At 38.0% G+C, this 16,403-nt stretch overlaps 1 protein-coding gene across 1 annotated transcript; it reads left to right on the forward strand.

Moving 5' to 3' along the window:
• The first annotated feature begins 1,989 nt into the window (after positions 1-1,989).
• Positions 1,990-14,457, forward strand: LOC120282851 (fatty-acid-binding protein 1-like). The gene is given in 4 exon segments (XM_039289687.1): positions 1,990-2,145; positions 2,601-2,869; positions 3,038-3,129; positions 14,324-14,457. Coding segments are annotated over 4 exon segments (651 nt in total).
• The last annotated feature ends 1,946 nt before the right edge of the window (positions 14,458-16,403 follow it).

Genomic DNA, 16,403 nt, shown 5'->3' on the forward strand with positions numbered 1-16,403 from the left:
TCCATACATTTAACTTTGTTTAATATTGTCTATTTGAAAAATGAGGGAGGATTGCATCTTTCTATCCAAAGTTTAGAATCCAACAGTAACATCTTATAATAATTTAGTCCAAATCAAATAATAAGGGTCTGTTTGGCTGTAAAATAAAAAAATATGACATAATTTTATTATGTAGGAAGTGCAAGTGATTATTACAGAAATTACAGCATATTTTATTCTTAAAGAATGAGTGTTTGGTTATTAAAATAAAAAAAATTACGAAGATGGACCGGTCGGTAACTAGACCACTGGTGGACCTGTGGCCGATCGTCGGAAGTCGGTCGGAGCACCGGTGGATCGCCGGTGTGTCACCGAGGCCACTCGGGCAGACCACCAGTGGATCACCGGTGTATCACCGGAGGCCGGTGGACCGGTGACCAGTTGCCGGAAGCCTGCCGGACTACCGATGGATCATCGGCGTGTCACCGGAGGCCGGTGGACCGATGATCGGACCGTCTGTGGACCGATGACCGGTCGCCGGAGGGCGGTTGGACCGCCGGCCGGACCGGTGGACTGGTGGCTGGTTGCTGGATCAAAACAAAACTTTTTACAATAAAAAAATATTCCACTAAGAGTGGAATATATTTTTATACCATAATGCCTATATTATTCCGTAATTATATAGTCTAAAATAAGTACTCAAACAGCCAATATGGCATAATTCTCAAAAAATATTAAATTACGGCATATTATACAGATTATGCCATAATTCTAGCCTATCCAAACAGGCCCTAATTCACAATCAAAAGCTTTGAAACCAAATTCACTACTATATAAATGCCTATTTGCAACGGTTATGAATCGCTATAAAAGGTCTTACAACCGTTACATAAGATCTGTTGCAGCGGTTTGGCAGCCGCTACATCTGCTTCTGTTGCAATAGGTTATTACAACAATTCTATATATCCTATTGCAACGGTTTAACACCGTTGCCTAAACAGTTCCAATTGGTATTGGTTTTTGTAGCGGTTTTTAATTTTGCAAAGGTTGCTTCATATACTATAACTATTTATTTTGCAATAGTTATTTTATATAATGCAGCTGTTTCACAATACCTAGCACAGCAGTTTGTAATATCTACTACAGAGGTGTTGTAATACCTAGTACAACGTTTTTGTAATATCGATTGTAGTAATTTTATAAAATATTTTCTAACGGTTTGATAATATATGTTGCAATAATTTGGTAATATATATTACAACAGTTGTATAATAGCTATAACAGCGGTTGTGTAAAAACTATTGCAACGGTTTAGAATATATGCTGCAACAATTAATAAAATCAATTATAGTGGTTTTACAATCATGTACCATTTTACAAATAATAATTTTAATAATTCAATTTAATAAAATTATAACATTAGCAAACATCATCCTAAAATGTAATAAACACTTAGAACCAATAACATCATATTAAAATTGGCAAAAAATATTCAGTAACATAAGAATTCAAGGAGAAAACTAGTTAACATAAAACAATTTTGAAGTTAATACAAAACAAGGCATCTTCAATGTTTTGGGATGAAACCAACTGAAAGTATAACATCATTGTCCTTGTAATTATAAAAAATTAGTTAGTAAAAATAATAAGAATAAACTTGTGCGATATATACAATTTATATTACTTAACATAATAATAAAATTTATTAAAATAAAATGATACTATAAACTATATTCCAACAAAATAACATTAACTAAAATGAAAATTATTATAAAAGAATACCTGAGGTTTATGGCTACTAACATATGATATATTACGTGCACATATTGCTTGAGTTGGTGCACTATTAGCATCTCCTGAGAAACCAAAATTCAAATTAAATCCAGGAACTTGGTTAAAATATTTATTTCTGAAACCAAGCCTTAGAGCAATGACATCATAGAAAAAAATTGTCGCTGCACATATGATTGCAAAGATGATTTGTAAGGTGCTAGATGAGTTGAAAAAAACATGGATTCTAACAAGAATGATGAAAAGAATGACAAAATAGAAGAAGTGAAGATGGAGGTGGAGATCAAGACAAGAGTTTTCCTCCCCGTCAAATTGAATGATGGGAAGCAACTCAACAATATAGGAATTAGAAAGAAGAAAATCCTAGCTCTTGGAGTCAACATTATGCTTTTGGTATGTATATAATTAGATCAAAATAACTTTTGATTCTAAATTATAGTTTATGCATGTCTTTTTTTATTTCTAAACTAAGTCCTAGTTTCAGAGTAATGATTTTTGTATTCAAGGACTAAAAGAAACTTTTTTATTTTAAAAAACTCAGGTACAAAGTATAGTCCTACTTGCTTTCTAATCTATTTAATAGACATGCTGGCCAGAGACAACCTTTAATGAGTCATTAAATATATTTATGCAAATATAAATATATGATTGATTTAAACCATCCAACAAACAACAATGTCATATAATAAACATTTTTCCCTTTGAGATCTATAACTATTATCACATAAAATTTTCTCAAACTAATCTTTTCATCCAACTATCTGTAAGTGGCATTAAGTTTAGTTTATTAATTTCCAAACTGAATTCTTACACATCTAACTCCTAAATAGTGACGCATAATTTAATATAATGCAGGGATATATGCTAATAATGAGAAGCTAAAGGAGGCCCTCAAAGGCAAATTTGGAAAGGCACCAGAAAAGGCCAACAAGGAATTATATAATGCTGTGATCAACCCTTATGTCAGGATGACTGTAAGGCTTGTTATTGTCTTTGGCAGCCCAACTATAAGCATGGTTAGGAACAACTTTGATGAGGGGCTTGGGACTTCACTAAAGAAACTAAATGGTGGTCAAAAGAATAAAGATCATGTCAATAAGTATAGCATATTTTCTGATTTACTATATGCCCATCTTTGTATGATTTATATTTTAGAGATTCACATGTATAAACTCTTCGATCAGAAATTAAAATATCATTCATCTATCTATAAATATTCTATATAAGGACAATATTGGTAATACCTCTCTATGTTTATTGATCAAAGAGTCATGAGAGCTGCAAAGGATAGTATCAAACTCCCCTCTAGATCCATCATTAAGATCTCCACGATGCCAGACAATGTGCTGCAAACAAAGGGAAAGTAAATGATGAGTGTATTTCATATCATATTTATTTACCCTCAATTCATTATTTTACTTGTCCTTTAGCATAATTTGTGTATATTCGGTGCTATTCTAGGTATAGTTGTTCCTTGCGCAAGATTTAGGGATTCGAAGCAATTTAGAGTGAAATTGGGGATGAAACGAGCGAAGAATAAAGATATTTGCTAAGTGCTCAAGCTAAACACGGGTTGAGCACAATCGTGCTCTATACCACTGATTATTTCGGCCTATGGGATGACCAAACAATAATTCAAGTAGGGGTTGCTCTCTGGCCAAGCACGATCTCAACACGACCGTGCTCTTCCCCTTGATTATTCCAATTCAAATATAGTTTCTATTAAATGGGGGAAGCACGATCAAGATGCTCCTAGCACGGTCGTGCATTGGAGAAGCACAGGTGAAGCACGAGCAGACTCTTTCCCTTGATTTTCCCAGGCAAGCACTTAGCTGATTCACTCAGAAATCTTAATGAGATAGCACGGTCCAAGCACGACCGTGCTTAGACTGTGTCAAACCTGAAATCAACCTTTTTAACTCCAGTTTCTAGGGTTTCAAGCTCATCTTTGCTCGGGGATTTTCTTCTCCACTGGGAGGACTTTGATGAGGGCGAAGATCAAGCTTCACCACACCGTCTAAGGGGATCAAAGATGAGTCAAAGGCACAAGGGAAGTGGGGCTAGCATACGGAGCTCAACTAGGAAGAATATCTTGAGAAGGAGGGAGTCATGTCTTCTTCCCTTAGATCTTTATTTGTTTCTTCCATGTTGTACCCATCCATGAGGGGCTAGCTATCCACGGTGCCCCAGGATGTTGAACTATGATGCTTTGTATGCTTTGAATACTTTCTTCTAATATTCTATGGAGTTCTTTTGGTTTTTTGTGTTTAATCTTGTGTTTGCATAACTTTATGTGTTTAATTTGCACAGTTGCTTCGGTAAAACTTAGTGTGTGGATTACCATAGTTGTAGTTGCCTCGGGTGATTGCAAAACTTGATGTGTATGAAACCACAGTTACCCTAGCAAAACATGGTGTATTTGAGAACCATAGATGCAACATTGCTCTTGAGCACACATGAGAACTATAGAATGTACCTGGTAGGCATTAGAAGTCAGTCAGCATGTTATAGCTCATAGGAATTATCCCGAGGCATTCCTCTCTTGCTATTGAAACACTCGATTCTAATCTTCCTAATAATTCCACCTATCCTATCATTTACTTGTTTTATTTTCTCTTTGTTAACCAAATCCTATTCTTGTTTAACTAGAGATTGGAAGAAGAATTAGTACTTTAAGTCCAGTCCCTATGGTTCAACAACCCTACCCCTCACGGGGTACCACTATAATACTTGTGCGCGACCTGTACACTTGTGGAAAACGCATCAAATTTTTAGCCCGTGGCCGGAGACTAGCAACTTTTAGGAAAATTTAGACTCTAGTGATTTAGTTTGTGTATATTGTTCATATTTGTGAATATCAATTTTCTCTTTTCATTTTAATCATTCCTCTTAGTCTTATTTTTGTTTTCATTCTTTTAATTCTTTCGAGCTTACACTGCTCTTTTTAACACGTTTAGGGACAACTGTAGGTCTTTTGTGAACTCTTTCAGACGCAGCTTTACCATCATGGAGGAACTGTTGGCTACTTTGAGAAGTTACCCATATACGCTTAATCACTACAATGGGGGGTACTGATTCTCCTGTCGACAACCAGGGTCTGGCGGATTTGATATCAAATTTCTGTGAGCAAACAACGCAATGGAATCAATTTGTGAGTGTAGAGATGGGTTATCACCAAGAGAACCAAGAACAAGAGATGGGTGTGAGTCAGGCAATGTCAATCTCAGTTGATGTCACTAGGGATACACGAATTGAAGAGATCGAAGATTTTTTAGGCCCGAGGATGAAGATCTCATCCACATTGACAAACTTAAGAAGGATATCTTTGCAACAACTACAGATGATAATAAAGGAGATATGGAAAATGCAGATTCAGAACCAAAAGTGCTTGCCCCTTCAGAGAAGGAGCTCAAGGAACTACCTACACATTTAGAATACGCCTTTCTGTATGGAAACCCCCAGATGCCTGTCATTATTTCATCTACACTCGATGAGTGCCAAAAGGAAAAATTGGTGAAATTGTTACAAGTGCATAAGAAGGCCATAGTGTGGAGTATTTCCAATATCAAAAGAATTAACCCATCATTTTATATGCATAAAATTTTGATGGAGGATAACATTAGACCCAAGGTCCAAGCTCAACGGAGATTAAACCCAAATATGATGGAGGTGGTCAAGAAGGAAGTGAAAAATCTTTTAGATTCCGGAATAATCTATCCAATCTTATACAGCCCATGGGTTAGTCAAGTCCAGGTTGTACCAAAAAAGGAGGAATGACAGTGATTTCAAATGAACAAAATGAATTGATCCCTACCCATACAGTAACCGGATGGTGTGTCTGCATAGATTGCTGAAAGTTGAATGATGCTACACGTAAAGATCATTTCCCCTTACCATTCATTGATCAAATGTTGGAACGGCTGTCAACTCACAAATACTACTGCTTCCTTGATCGAATGTCCGGGTACCTTCAAATCCCAATCGCTCTTGAAGATCAAAAGAAGAATACTTTCACGTGCTCGTATGGTACTTTTGCTTACAGGAGAATGCCATTTGGTCTATGTAATACCCCAACAACATTTCAAAGATGTATAATGGATGGCTTCTCAATTTTTGGGGATTCTTTTGATGGGTGCTTGGAAAATCTGAAGTGTGCCCTTTCAAGGTGCTAGGAGACAAATTTAGTGCTGAATTGGGAAAAGTGTCATTTCATGGTAAGAGAAGGAATCATGTTGGGTCACAAAATTTCTAGTGAGGGAATTGAGGTCAACAAAGCCAAACTTGACATGATTGCGAAGCTTCCCCCACCCATGTCCACGAAGGATGTTCAAAGTTTTCTTGGTCAAGTTGGTTTTTATAGAAGATTTATTCAAGACTTCTCAAAAATATCCAAGCAAATGACAAAACTTCTTGAGAAGTGCACACCTTTCATTTTTAATCAGGAATGTCACACAACTTTCTAGATACTAAAGGAGAAGTTGGTCAAAGCAGCGATCGTGAAGGCTCTTATATGGGATCAGCCCTTTGAACTCATGTGTGATGCAAGTGATTGGGCAGTTAGAGTGGTATTGGGACAACAACATAATAAGAATTTTCATCCAATTTACTATGCAAGCAAAACTTTGACACCAGCTCAAGGGAATTACACCACCATAGAAAAAGAGTTGTTGGCTATACTCTACGCTTTTAATAAGTTCAGATCCTACCTGGTGCTCTCTAAAGTCATAGTGTATACTGATTATGCAGTAACCAGATATCTCCTTGCTAAGACAGATGCAAAACCTTGGCTGATCAGATGGATACTTCTATTACAAGGTTCAATTTGGAAATTCGGGACAAGAAGGGGTCAGAAAATATGGTGGCGGATCACCTTTCGCATCTTGTGCACACTGATGCAAACGATAGCAGGCACCCAAGGATTAATGATGTCTTCCCTGAAGAACATCTTTACTGGGTTCAAAAGAGACCTTCCAAAGATGATGACTGCCCTTGGTTTGCCGATTTTGCAAACTACTTAGTGGGATAAGTCATCCCCTCGCAGTTCTCATACCAACAGCGAAAGAAGTTCTTATCCGATGTTAAGCATTATTTTTGGGAGGACCCCTTTTTATACAAACTTTGTGTTGATCTGGTGGTGCGACATTGTGTCTCACATGTGAGGGATGTGAAATCTTGAAGCACTACCATTCTAGAATGGTGGGAGGTCACTTTAGTGCAAATCATACAGTTGAGAAGGTTTTAGAAGCTGGTTTCTTCTAGCCGTAGCTTTTTGGCGATGCTCGAAAATTTGTTGGGACTTGTGATCAATGTCAGAGAAGTGGAAACTTGTCCAAGTTTGATGAAATGAGACAGACCCCCATCCGACAATGTGAAGTTTTCGATGTTTGGGGAATTGATTTCATGGGACCTTTTCCTAATTCAAATGGAAACAAATATGTGTTACCAGCAGTCGACTATGTGTCCAAATGGGTAGACGCACAGGCCCTTCCTTCAAATGATGCACGGGCGGTGGTTAAGTTTTTCAAGAAGTTGTTTACCCAATTTGGCACTCTTAGAGCAATTATCATTGATCGGGGAACTCATTTCTGTAACACTTAAGTTGAAAAGGTGATGAAGAAATATGGTGTTAACCATCATATTGCCACTACATATCACCCCTAAACAAATGGTCAGGTCAAAGTTACAAATCATGAGTTAAAGAGAATTCTTGAAAAAACTATACATCATAACAGACGTGATTGGTCAGAACATTTAGATGACGCTCTTTGGGCTTATCAAACAGCATATAAAACTTCCACCGGGCGCACACCCTATCATTTAGTTTATGGCAAGGTGTGCCATCTGCCTGATGAGCTAGAACATCAAGTATATTGGGAAATCAAACTGTTGAGCCTGAACATGGGAGATGCGTAGAAAAATGGAAGTACCAGTTGAATGAGCTACAGGAGCATAGATTGAATGATTATGAGAATTTGTTACTTTACAAGGAGAAAACTAGAAGGATTCATGACGACCATCTCCGGAAAAATAAGCAATTTTAAGTCGGGGAGCTGGTCCTTTTTAACTCAAGATTGAATCTTTTCCCTAGAAAACTTAAATCTCATTGGTCGGGACCCTACACGGTCACGCAGACATTTTCTCATGGTGCGGTGGAAATCTCTCACCCCACTAAGGGGGCTTTTCAAGTCAATGGGCATCGGTTGAAGCAGTATGCAATAAGAGAAGAGTACTCTCCTTCCAAAGTTGGCAATGCATTCTTACTTCATGAACCCCTCGGCTGAACAGGTATGTCAAGCTAGTGACGTTAAATAAGCGCTTCTTGGGAGGCAACCCAAGTTGTTTTTTTCCTTACGATCGCATTTTGTGTTCTTATCGTTGTTGTTTTCTTTTTGTTTGTTTCTGCGGTTGCTGTGTTCTTGTGATTTTGATCCCTCGTGGCAGTATTGATTTTTGTTTGGCGTGTGTGCAATACTTTTTATCACCTCTAGCATTTTTACCATATGTCACGAAGGAGGATAGGCTTTCCCCTGGAAATTTCCAGGTTGAGCACGGGCTGAGCACACCCCTGCTTGTGCCCCTGATTTTCTCTGTTTTCAGTTTATGAAGTATTCCATGGTGAGTACGGGCTAAGCACAACCATGCCAAACCAGTTAGCACGGTCCTTAAGTAATTTACATGATCTTGCCCTTCCCTCAGATATATTGGGAACTTTTCCTAAGAAAATCAGGGGGAGAAGCACGCTTAAAGCATGACCGTGCTTCACTCGGTAGTGCTTACCCTAATTCTCGCACCCGCACATGAGTGTGCTTCACCTGTGCTGGGATGTGAACGGTCGTGCTCTTCATATTTCTCTTTTTCAACCCGTTCATTGCTAGGCTTCTCCCATCACCCTTGACTATTAGCCTTCCTCCTCCTCCTCCTCCTCCTCCTCCTCCTCTCGTGCTTCCAATCCATGAGGATCTCGTGTGCCTTACCAGCATTTGGTCGTATCTGCTTCTTCTCTTCCCAGTCCTCTCCCTCGATTCCGGTAAGCCGCCGGTTGTGCCTTGGTATCGAATTTACTTTTTGGCTTGCCATTTTCTTCATTTTGTGTTGGTTTTACTATTTCATGCTCGATTGTTCTTATTTTCTCCGAATATCTCTTTGTTCTTTAAGCATGTACTATGTTGGACCGCTAGGGATGATGGCTACCCGAAGAACGATTGTGTCCTATTCAGAGCACAATCATGCTCTTACCCTGAATACGATCTCTTTAGTCAGGCGCACGCCCCTGCTTTTATGTTGAGCATGGTCAGCATGCTCCTAGCACGACCGTGTCTCTCCTGATTCTCACATTCTAGGAATGATATAGCTGTCTTTTTTCAAATAATGTCAGGGCCTCGGGAACCAACTGGGTTCAATCGTAGTCAAATACTGGCACTTTTCCAATCACAGGCTCGTCATAAGCGTCATTCTCGTCTTTCCACATGGTTATTTGGAACCTTACGCGCTATCGATTGGGAGGCATTGCACATGGCCGGGTTAAGGGAAGAGGTCGAATAGTTGTTAGATGTCAGAGCCTGGCACAAAGTTCTCTCTTTCAATAAGCCATCCTATCATGAATTGACACTTGAGTTCCTTGCCACTTTCAAGAGGCGTCGAGGCCACGACATTTGGTACGATACCCACACCATTTGGTTCCAACTCAGGGGACAAGAATATCATCTAAGTTACATTGAGCACGCCCTCTTCATGGGTATTTATGAGGGAGATTATACCTTGACCGAGGAATATCACAACCTTCTGTCCTCACCTCCACTTGGGGAAACTCAATTTGCACATTGGAGTAGACTATGCAATTGCGGCCGAACTTTCAAGCCGAGTGTCACTACAGCCTCAGTCCTTAAGTCCCCCACACTGAGATTTATCCATACTTTGCTTAATAGTACTATTACTGGTTGGAATCGCTGCACCGGCAATATCACTCTTCTTGAATTTCAATACCAATACCTGTTGAGTGTGATTGATAGGACTCTGTACCATATGGGATTCGTCATCGCCAATTCATTCCATCATCAAGCGACTAACACCAGGGGGCATACGATCTTTGTTGGTTTGTACATTACCCGACTCATTAGGGGGATGGGTCTTTTAGGAAATGTGGAGCACTTGTCCATCGCCGGTGGGTCTAGCCCTTTCTCTCTTCACAGCTTACACAAGATGGGTCTTATTACTCCGCAACCAGCCGTGACTACCGAGAACCCCCATGTGGATGTACGCTAGTTTCCAATGGAGCATCCAAGCCTTCAATGTCTTGGACGGATCCTACAGTTCTCAACCCGAGAACGCTCCATTTTGATCGCACATCAGCCTTATGTTTTTATTTCATTATCTTTTTTTTGTGTGGACTTTGTAGTTTAGTTAGCAAGGGGAGTCCCCTGCTATACTGACATTTTCGTTTGTTTATTTTCAGTTGTTCTATTTCAGTTTATCTTTTATTATTTCGTGAGCTTTACTTGTGTGTCTCCGTTCATCTTAGGGATTGTGTGGGTGCTTGGAGTTGGCAACACGTTGAGAGCGGCAACATTACTCTCCGTGTTTGAGAAATTGTGGTTTTGATGAATAGTACACATGTTGAGAGAGGCATCATCACTCTCCATGTTCAGGAAAGTCGCATGAAGCTCCTCTTTCAATTTTTGTTCTCTATTTTTGTGATGTATGTCATACATCTTTACATTGAGGACAATGTAACATTCAAGTGTGGGGGAGGGTAGCATGCTTGTCTTTGATGGATGAGTGCTTTACTAATGGTTATCTATGATTGTTTTGTTGGAAATTCTTAAATTTAGGGGGACATGTGTGTTGATAAGTGTCTAAATGTAGGTGTTTTCATATATGTATCGTATGCACTTTGCATGTATTTTGTGAGGTTTGATGCCCGTTTCACGCTTAATCGTCTATTATTTGCTTTGTAGGGCATATGGAAGCCATGGAGAGCAAGAAGATATCATTTTGGCAATAAGAGAAGAAAAGCGAATTTTCGGACTACCCCCATACTACCCGAGTATGGGGGCCGTATCTGTATGTGACTGGATTGAGTTGGTGTTCGTCCGATTTCCATACTACCCAGTATCACGGGGCCGTATGGAGGCCGTATGCACCCCGTCTCGGAACGCGAATCTAGGGGTTTCGTGTGCTATACGACCCCCATACGACCCCTATACTGTCCCGTATGCCTCGGGGGTATATATACTCACTTTTAGGGGCTGATTAAAGAACTTTTTGCTGGCCGACTTTTGGGAGATCATTTGGGAGATTTTGGGCCACCTTGGGGAGGAGAAGAAGGGCGAGAAAGCTAGAAGATCATTCAAGCCCAAGGTCCAAGGCTCTCAAGGCAAGAAGGCAACATCATTCAAAGGGGAGATCGATCACGATTTGAAGGAAGGAGAACGCTGCTAGAGGAAGCGTCATTCGGCATTCCTTTGGCGGGGAAGCGTCATTCGGCATATTCTCGCCTCATCCTTCACCATTTCATCTAGGGAGTGTCATACTATGCCTTTGTTTCATGTTTTGCTTGATTGTATGCTTTGTTATGAGATGATGACACACTAGACCCCCCAAGGCCACCGGGTGTTGGTGAACCTTGGGGGTTTTATCATGTATTTTGGATGATTACTTGTTAATTCTATGCTTGGGTATTTTTTTGAGATCTAATCCATTGTTTTCATGCTAAGTGTTACACCAAGGAGAAATCCGTAGCTCTTTTATGAATGATGCATGTAGATGTGACTTGCTCGCATGTATTAGGGTCATGAATGGATTAGAAGGGATACTTGTATCATCACACCGAGAAATCGGGTGTTTGGTAGCCCTCCATGTAGGTTTAATCCGAAGAAGAGTAGGTTTATTCCTAAGCGAGATTTCCTTGTACTTAATGCAATCGTAGGGAATGTAGATTTTGGAAGAAATTCCTATCTATGTTCAGTATGGGATTAGGGTTCAATCGCCGAGAAATTGGGGTTGTTCTAATCTTGGAATCTCATGGTCCAATTTACCCTTGCATCTTTAGATCATCATCCATGTTGCATGATAACCCCTCAAGGGGATCCACATCCATAGGCCTTTGCATTTCATCGATTATCTTGCTTGCTTATTGCTTGTTCTCTCTAATTTGTTCATAATATTGTTTTAATCTTGTTTTAGTTTTAATTGCACCTATTAGAGTAAAACCCATCACTTGAGTTCTTAGGCTAGATAATAGCTCGAGAAGGAGTAATAGGAGATCCTTAGCCCTGTGGAATACGATCCTCGTGTCTTCACACGAGGTATCACTTGGCGATCCCGTACACTTGCGGGGAAGCGATCATGTGTGTTAGTAACTATTGGAGCCAAATTGTAGACTTACTTTTACTTTAAAGACCTAAAATCTCATCACTTTGTGCCAATTGTGGAGACATATGTTAAGGATGTCAACTCTTCGCTATGGACTAGGTTTCTTGTATTAAAAAAAACTGGTAAGTCAAATTCCTTAATAAGAATGCCTTACCAGTCCAGTTTTGCATTTCTGTTTGTGTAAAAAGATGGTAGAAAGAGCTATCACCCTAGTAGAGTGAAAGCCGCTTTTGAGTAGTCAAATTTTGAGCATTACAAGTGTACATTTGATGCCTTACCGGGAGACAAGGCTACCTCTAGGGTGTATGAATCTACTACTCACTGTTTTTAGTAAAATTAAGGTCAAGTTGAGTTATGTTAACTCCTTGAGACTATGGGGCACTCAATTTAGGGCTGTACACACAAACAAACTCTTTGAAGTAAAAGTTTAGCCTTTTATTGAGCATTCATGTTTTAACAAACTCATATTGTACACTCTATGCTTAAGAATTTGCCATTTCCCTGAGATCAGAAGTTATGCACTCATCTTTTCTTTTCTTGAGCGATTTGGGATTGCTTGTGGACAAGCAACGATTCAAGTGTGGGGTATTTGATGAGTGCATTTCATATCATATTTATTTACCCTCAATTCATTATTTTACTCATTCTTTAGCATAATTTTGTGTATATTCAGTGCTATTCTGGGTATATTTGTTCCTTGCAAAGGATTTAGAAATTCGAAGCAATTTAGAGTGAAATCGGAGATGAAACAAGAGAAGAACAAAGATATTTGCTAAGTGCTCAAGCTGAACACTGTAAGAGCATGATCGTGCTCTGTCCCACTGATTATTTCGGCCTGTGGGATGACCCAGCGATAATTTAAGCAAGGGGGGTGTTCTTAGGCCAAGCACGGTCTTAGCACGACCGTGCTCTTCCCCTTAATTATTTTAGTTCGAAGATAGTTTCTGTTAAACTAGGGAAGCACGATTAGGATACTCCTGGTACGGTCGTGCACTGGAGAAGCACGAGTGAAGCACGACCACACTCTTCCCCCTAATTCTCCTAGGTGAGCACTTAGCCGATTCATTCAAAAATCTCAATGAGATAGCAAGGTCCAAGCATGACCGTGCTTAGACCGTGTCGAGCCCGAAATCAGCCTTTTTAACTCCAGCTTCTAGGGTTTTAAGCTCATCTTTGTTCGGGAATTTTCTTCTCCATCGGGAGGACTTTGATAAGGGTGAAGATCAAGCTTCACCATACCATCTAAGGGGATTAAGAACGAGTCGGAGGCCCAAGGGAAGTGGGGCTAGTATACGGAGCTCAACTAGGAAGAATATCTTGAGAAGGAGGGAGGCATGTCTTCTTCCCTTAGATCTTTATTTGTTCCTTCCATGTTGTACCCACCCATGAGGGGCTAACCGTCCACGGTGCCACGGGATGTTGAACTTTGATGCTTTGTATGATTTGAATACTTTCTTCTAATATTCTACAGAGTTCTGTTGGTTTATTGTGTTTAATCTTGTGTTTGCATAACTTGATGTGTTTGATTTGCACAGTTGCTTCGGTAAAACTTAGTGTGTGGATTACCATAGTTGTAGTTGCCTGGGGTGATTACAAAACTTGATGTGTATAAAACCACAGTTTCCCTAGCAAAACTTGGTGTATTTGAGAACCATAGATGCAACTTTGCTCTTGAGCACACATGAGAATGATAGAATGTATCTAGTAGGCATTAGAAGTCAGTTAGCATGCTATAGCTTATAGGAATCGTCCCAGGGCATTGCTCTCTTGCTATTAAAACACTCGATCCTAATCTGCCTGATAATTCCACTTGTCTTATCCTACTTGTTTTATGTTCTCTTTGTTAACCAAATCCTATTCTTATTTAACTAGAGATTGTTAGAAGAATTAGTACTTTAAGTCCAATCCCTGTGGTTCGATAACCCTACCCCTCATGGGGTACCACTGTATTACTTGTGCGTGACCTGTACACTTACGGATAACGCATCAGTAAACCAAACACAACTTAGCTTTTCATTGGAGGAGTTTCGAGTTCCAATTTTTTTAACACTCATGCTAGATGCAAACCAAATATATTTCACAGACCTTATTTAACACAAAAGATAATAAGATGGGAAGTCAAAACTTGTATATTCATATCCAACATACTGAGTATCTCAATATAGGAATTCAATGAATGCAATGAATGATGAGCTAATAAGCCAAGTAAAGAGTGAGTTACTGTACAGAGCATACCTCCATATGTACCTAGGTGATAATCCTTTCGATAAAGATGCTAAAGAGAGATTTGGAGCATCCCTGCTCAGCCTCTTTTAAGTTTCCAAACATCTGCTGCTCTATCTAGGGAGATATCAAATAAAATCTTGCACCTTGCAATCATAATGGATTTGAATAACAAATCTTGTAGCAGCCAATAAATTAATATTGAATCAAAACTATTAGCACTCTCAAACAACAACTATACAAGGAAATGTGATAGAATTATTGAACATATATATAGGAAAGAATAGTTCTATCCGAAGTTTGTAGATAGTTTGTCCACTATAATTAGGCAAGCTATCAGTAATGTTGAAAGCGAGTATATACATATCAGTGCATTACAGAACTGAGAGTTAGCTATAAGTTACTAAAGCATTGCTCTTAATTGAATTATTGTAGCTAGTCATTAAGTTTTCTAATAATGAATGTAAAGAGAAAACCTTTTATGTGATTTCTAGAAAAAACTAATCAGAAAGGAGCTGGCCAAAAGAGACAATCTTAAAGCATACCCTTTCCTACAGACAAGATCTGATAAACCATGTAATTAATGCATATAAAGTACCTCTCCATCAATAGTGATTGCATCTGGCTGCTCTACAAACCTCTCCCTTCCCATTATGTTATCTAGATAGTCGAGTGTCTCCAAACCCTCAACACACATCTCACTACTATTAATAACACATTTAAAATAGGGGAAAAAATATATATTTGAGATACTATAAAGCAAAATAAATTTTGTGACCTTATCTTGATCTCAATAAACTAAAGATTTCTATTCCCTCTTTTTGGGTAAAGAAAATGAAGTCTTGTTTGCATTCCTAACATCGGAAACAGAGATATAATTATGAATTCCAAATGTGAAGGAGAAGTCCTTGTTATCGGTATTCGTCACTTGGGGAATTAAAGTTAGCTTATTGGGACCTAATATAATACGAAGTCGCAACATATTGACAAATAGAAACATAAAGACAGCTCCTTTGCAGCCTTGAAATACTCTGTTGATTTAGATTGTTAGATGAGATCACATGCTACAACGATACAAGACATTAAAGCAATTATTGATCATGACATGCCTGTTTAAAGGCCTAGAATTGCTTTATTCTCCAAGTAAAAATAACAGATAGACGAGAATCCGAACATTAATCCCCAAATACTCCTCCAAACCATCCCAAAACCAATCCATGGAAACCCTAGCAAGAATTCCACGATTTCATATTCGAAAAGAATCAAACATCACTACCACAGCCGATTCTCTCAGAATAACACGATTTCATATCAACAACAACAACAACTATATATATATATATATCAAAAAACAAACCCCAAAGACTGGTTCAAATCACTCTAGGGGGCGTTTGGTTGGATGTAGTTAAAAATGCAATGGATTTATATTAACAAATCCTTGTATTTGAAAATTCAGGAAAGTCAAATCTATTGTTTGGTTGGATGTATTTGTAATGCCGGATTATAGAATTTTGTGTTTGGTTGAAGGGATTTGTAAATCTGGATTTGGAAAACATGTGTATGATTTAATGTAATAATCAAAATATATTATAAAATATACATTTTATTTTATGTAAATATGAATTCAAATTTCAAATATTAGGAGTAATTAATATAATTAATATATACTTAATTTATTATAATAAAATATAATATATTAATTATTTATTAAGATAATCTAATATAATTTAATATATCAATTATATACTATACTACTAATATTAATTACACTATAATTATATTTTATTTAATATTTTATAAAATATAATTATAGTGTAATTAATATAATTTATATGAAATCAAATGTCAAATATCATGAGTAATTAATATAATTAATATATACTTAATTTATTATAATAAAATATTATATATTAAATAACTAATATAATATAATATATCTATTCTATATTATATTACTAATATTAATTACACTATAATTATATTTTATTTTATATTTTAAAATATAATTATAGTGTAATTTATATTATGAGAAATTAATA

Source organism: Dioscorea cayenensis, chromosome 18, assembly GCF_009730915.1.
Source record: "Dioscorea cayenensis subsp. rotundata cultivar TDr96_F1 chromosome 18, TDr96_F1_v2_PseudoChromosome.rev07_lg8_w22 25.fasta, whole genome shotgun sequence".
NCBI lineage: Eukaryota > Viridiplantae > Streptophyta > Magnoliopsida > Dioscoreales > Dioscoreaceae > Dioscorea > Dioscorea cayenensis.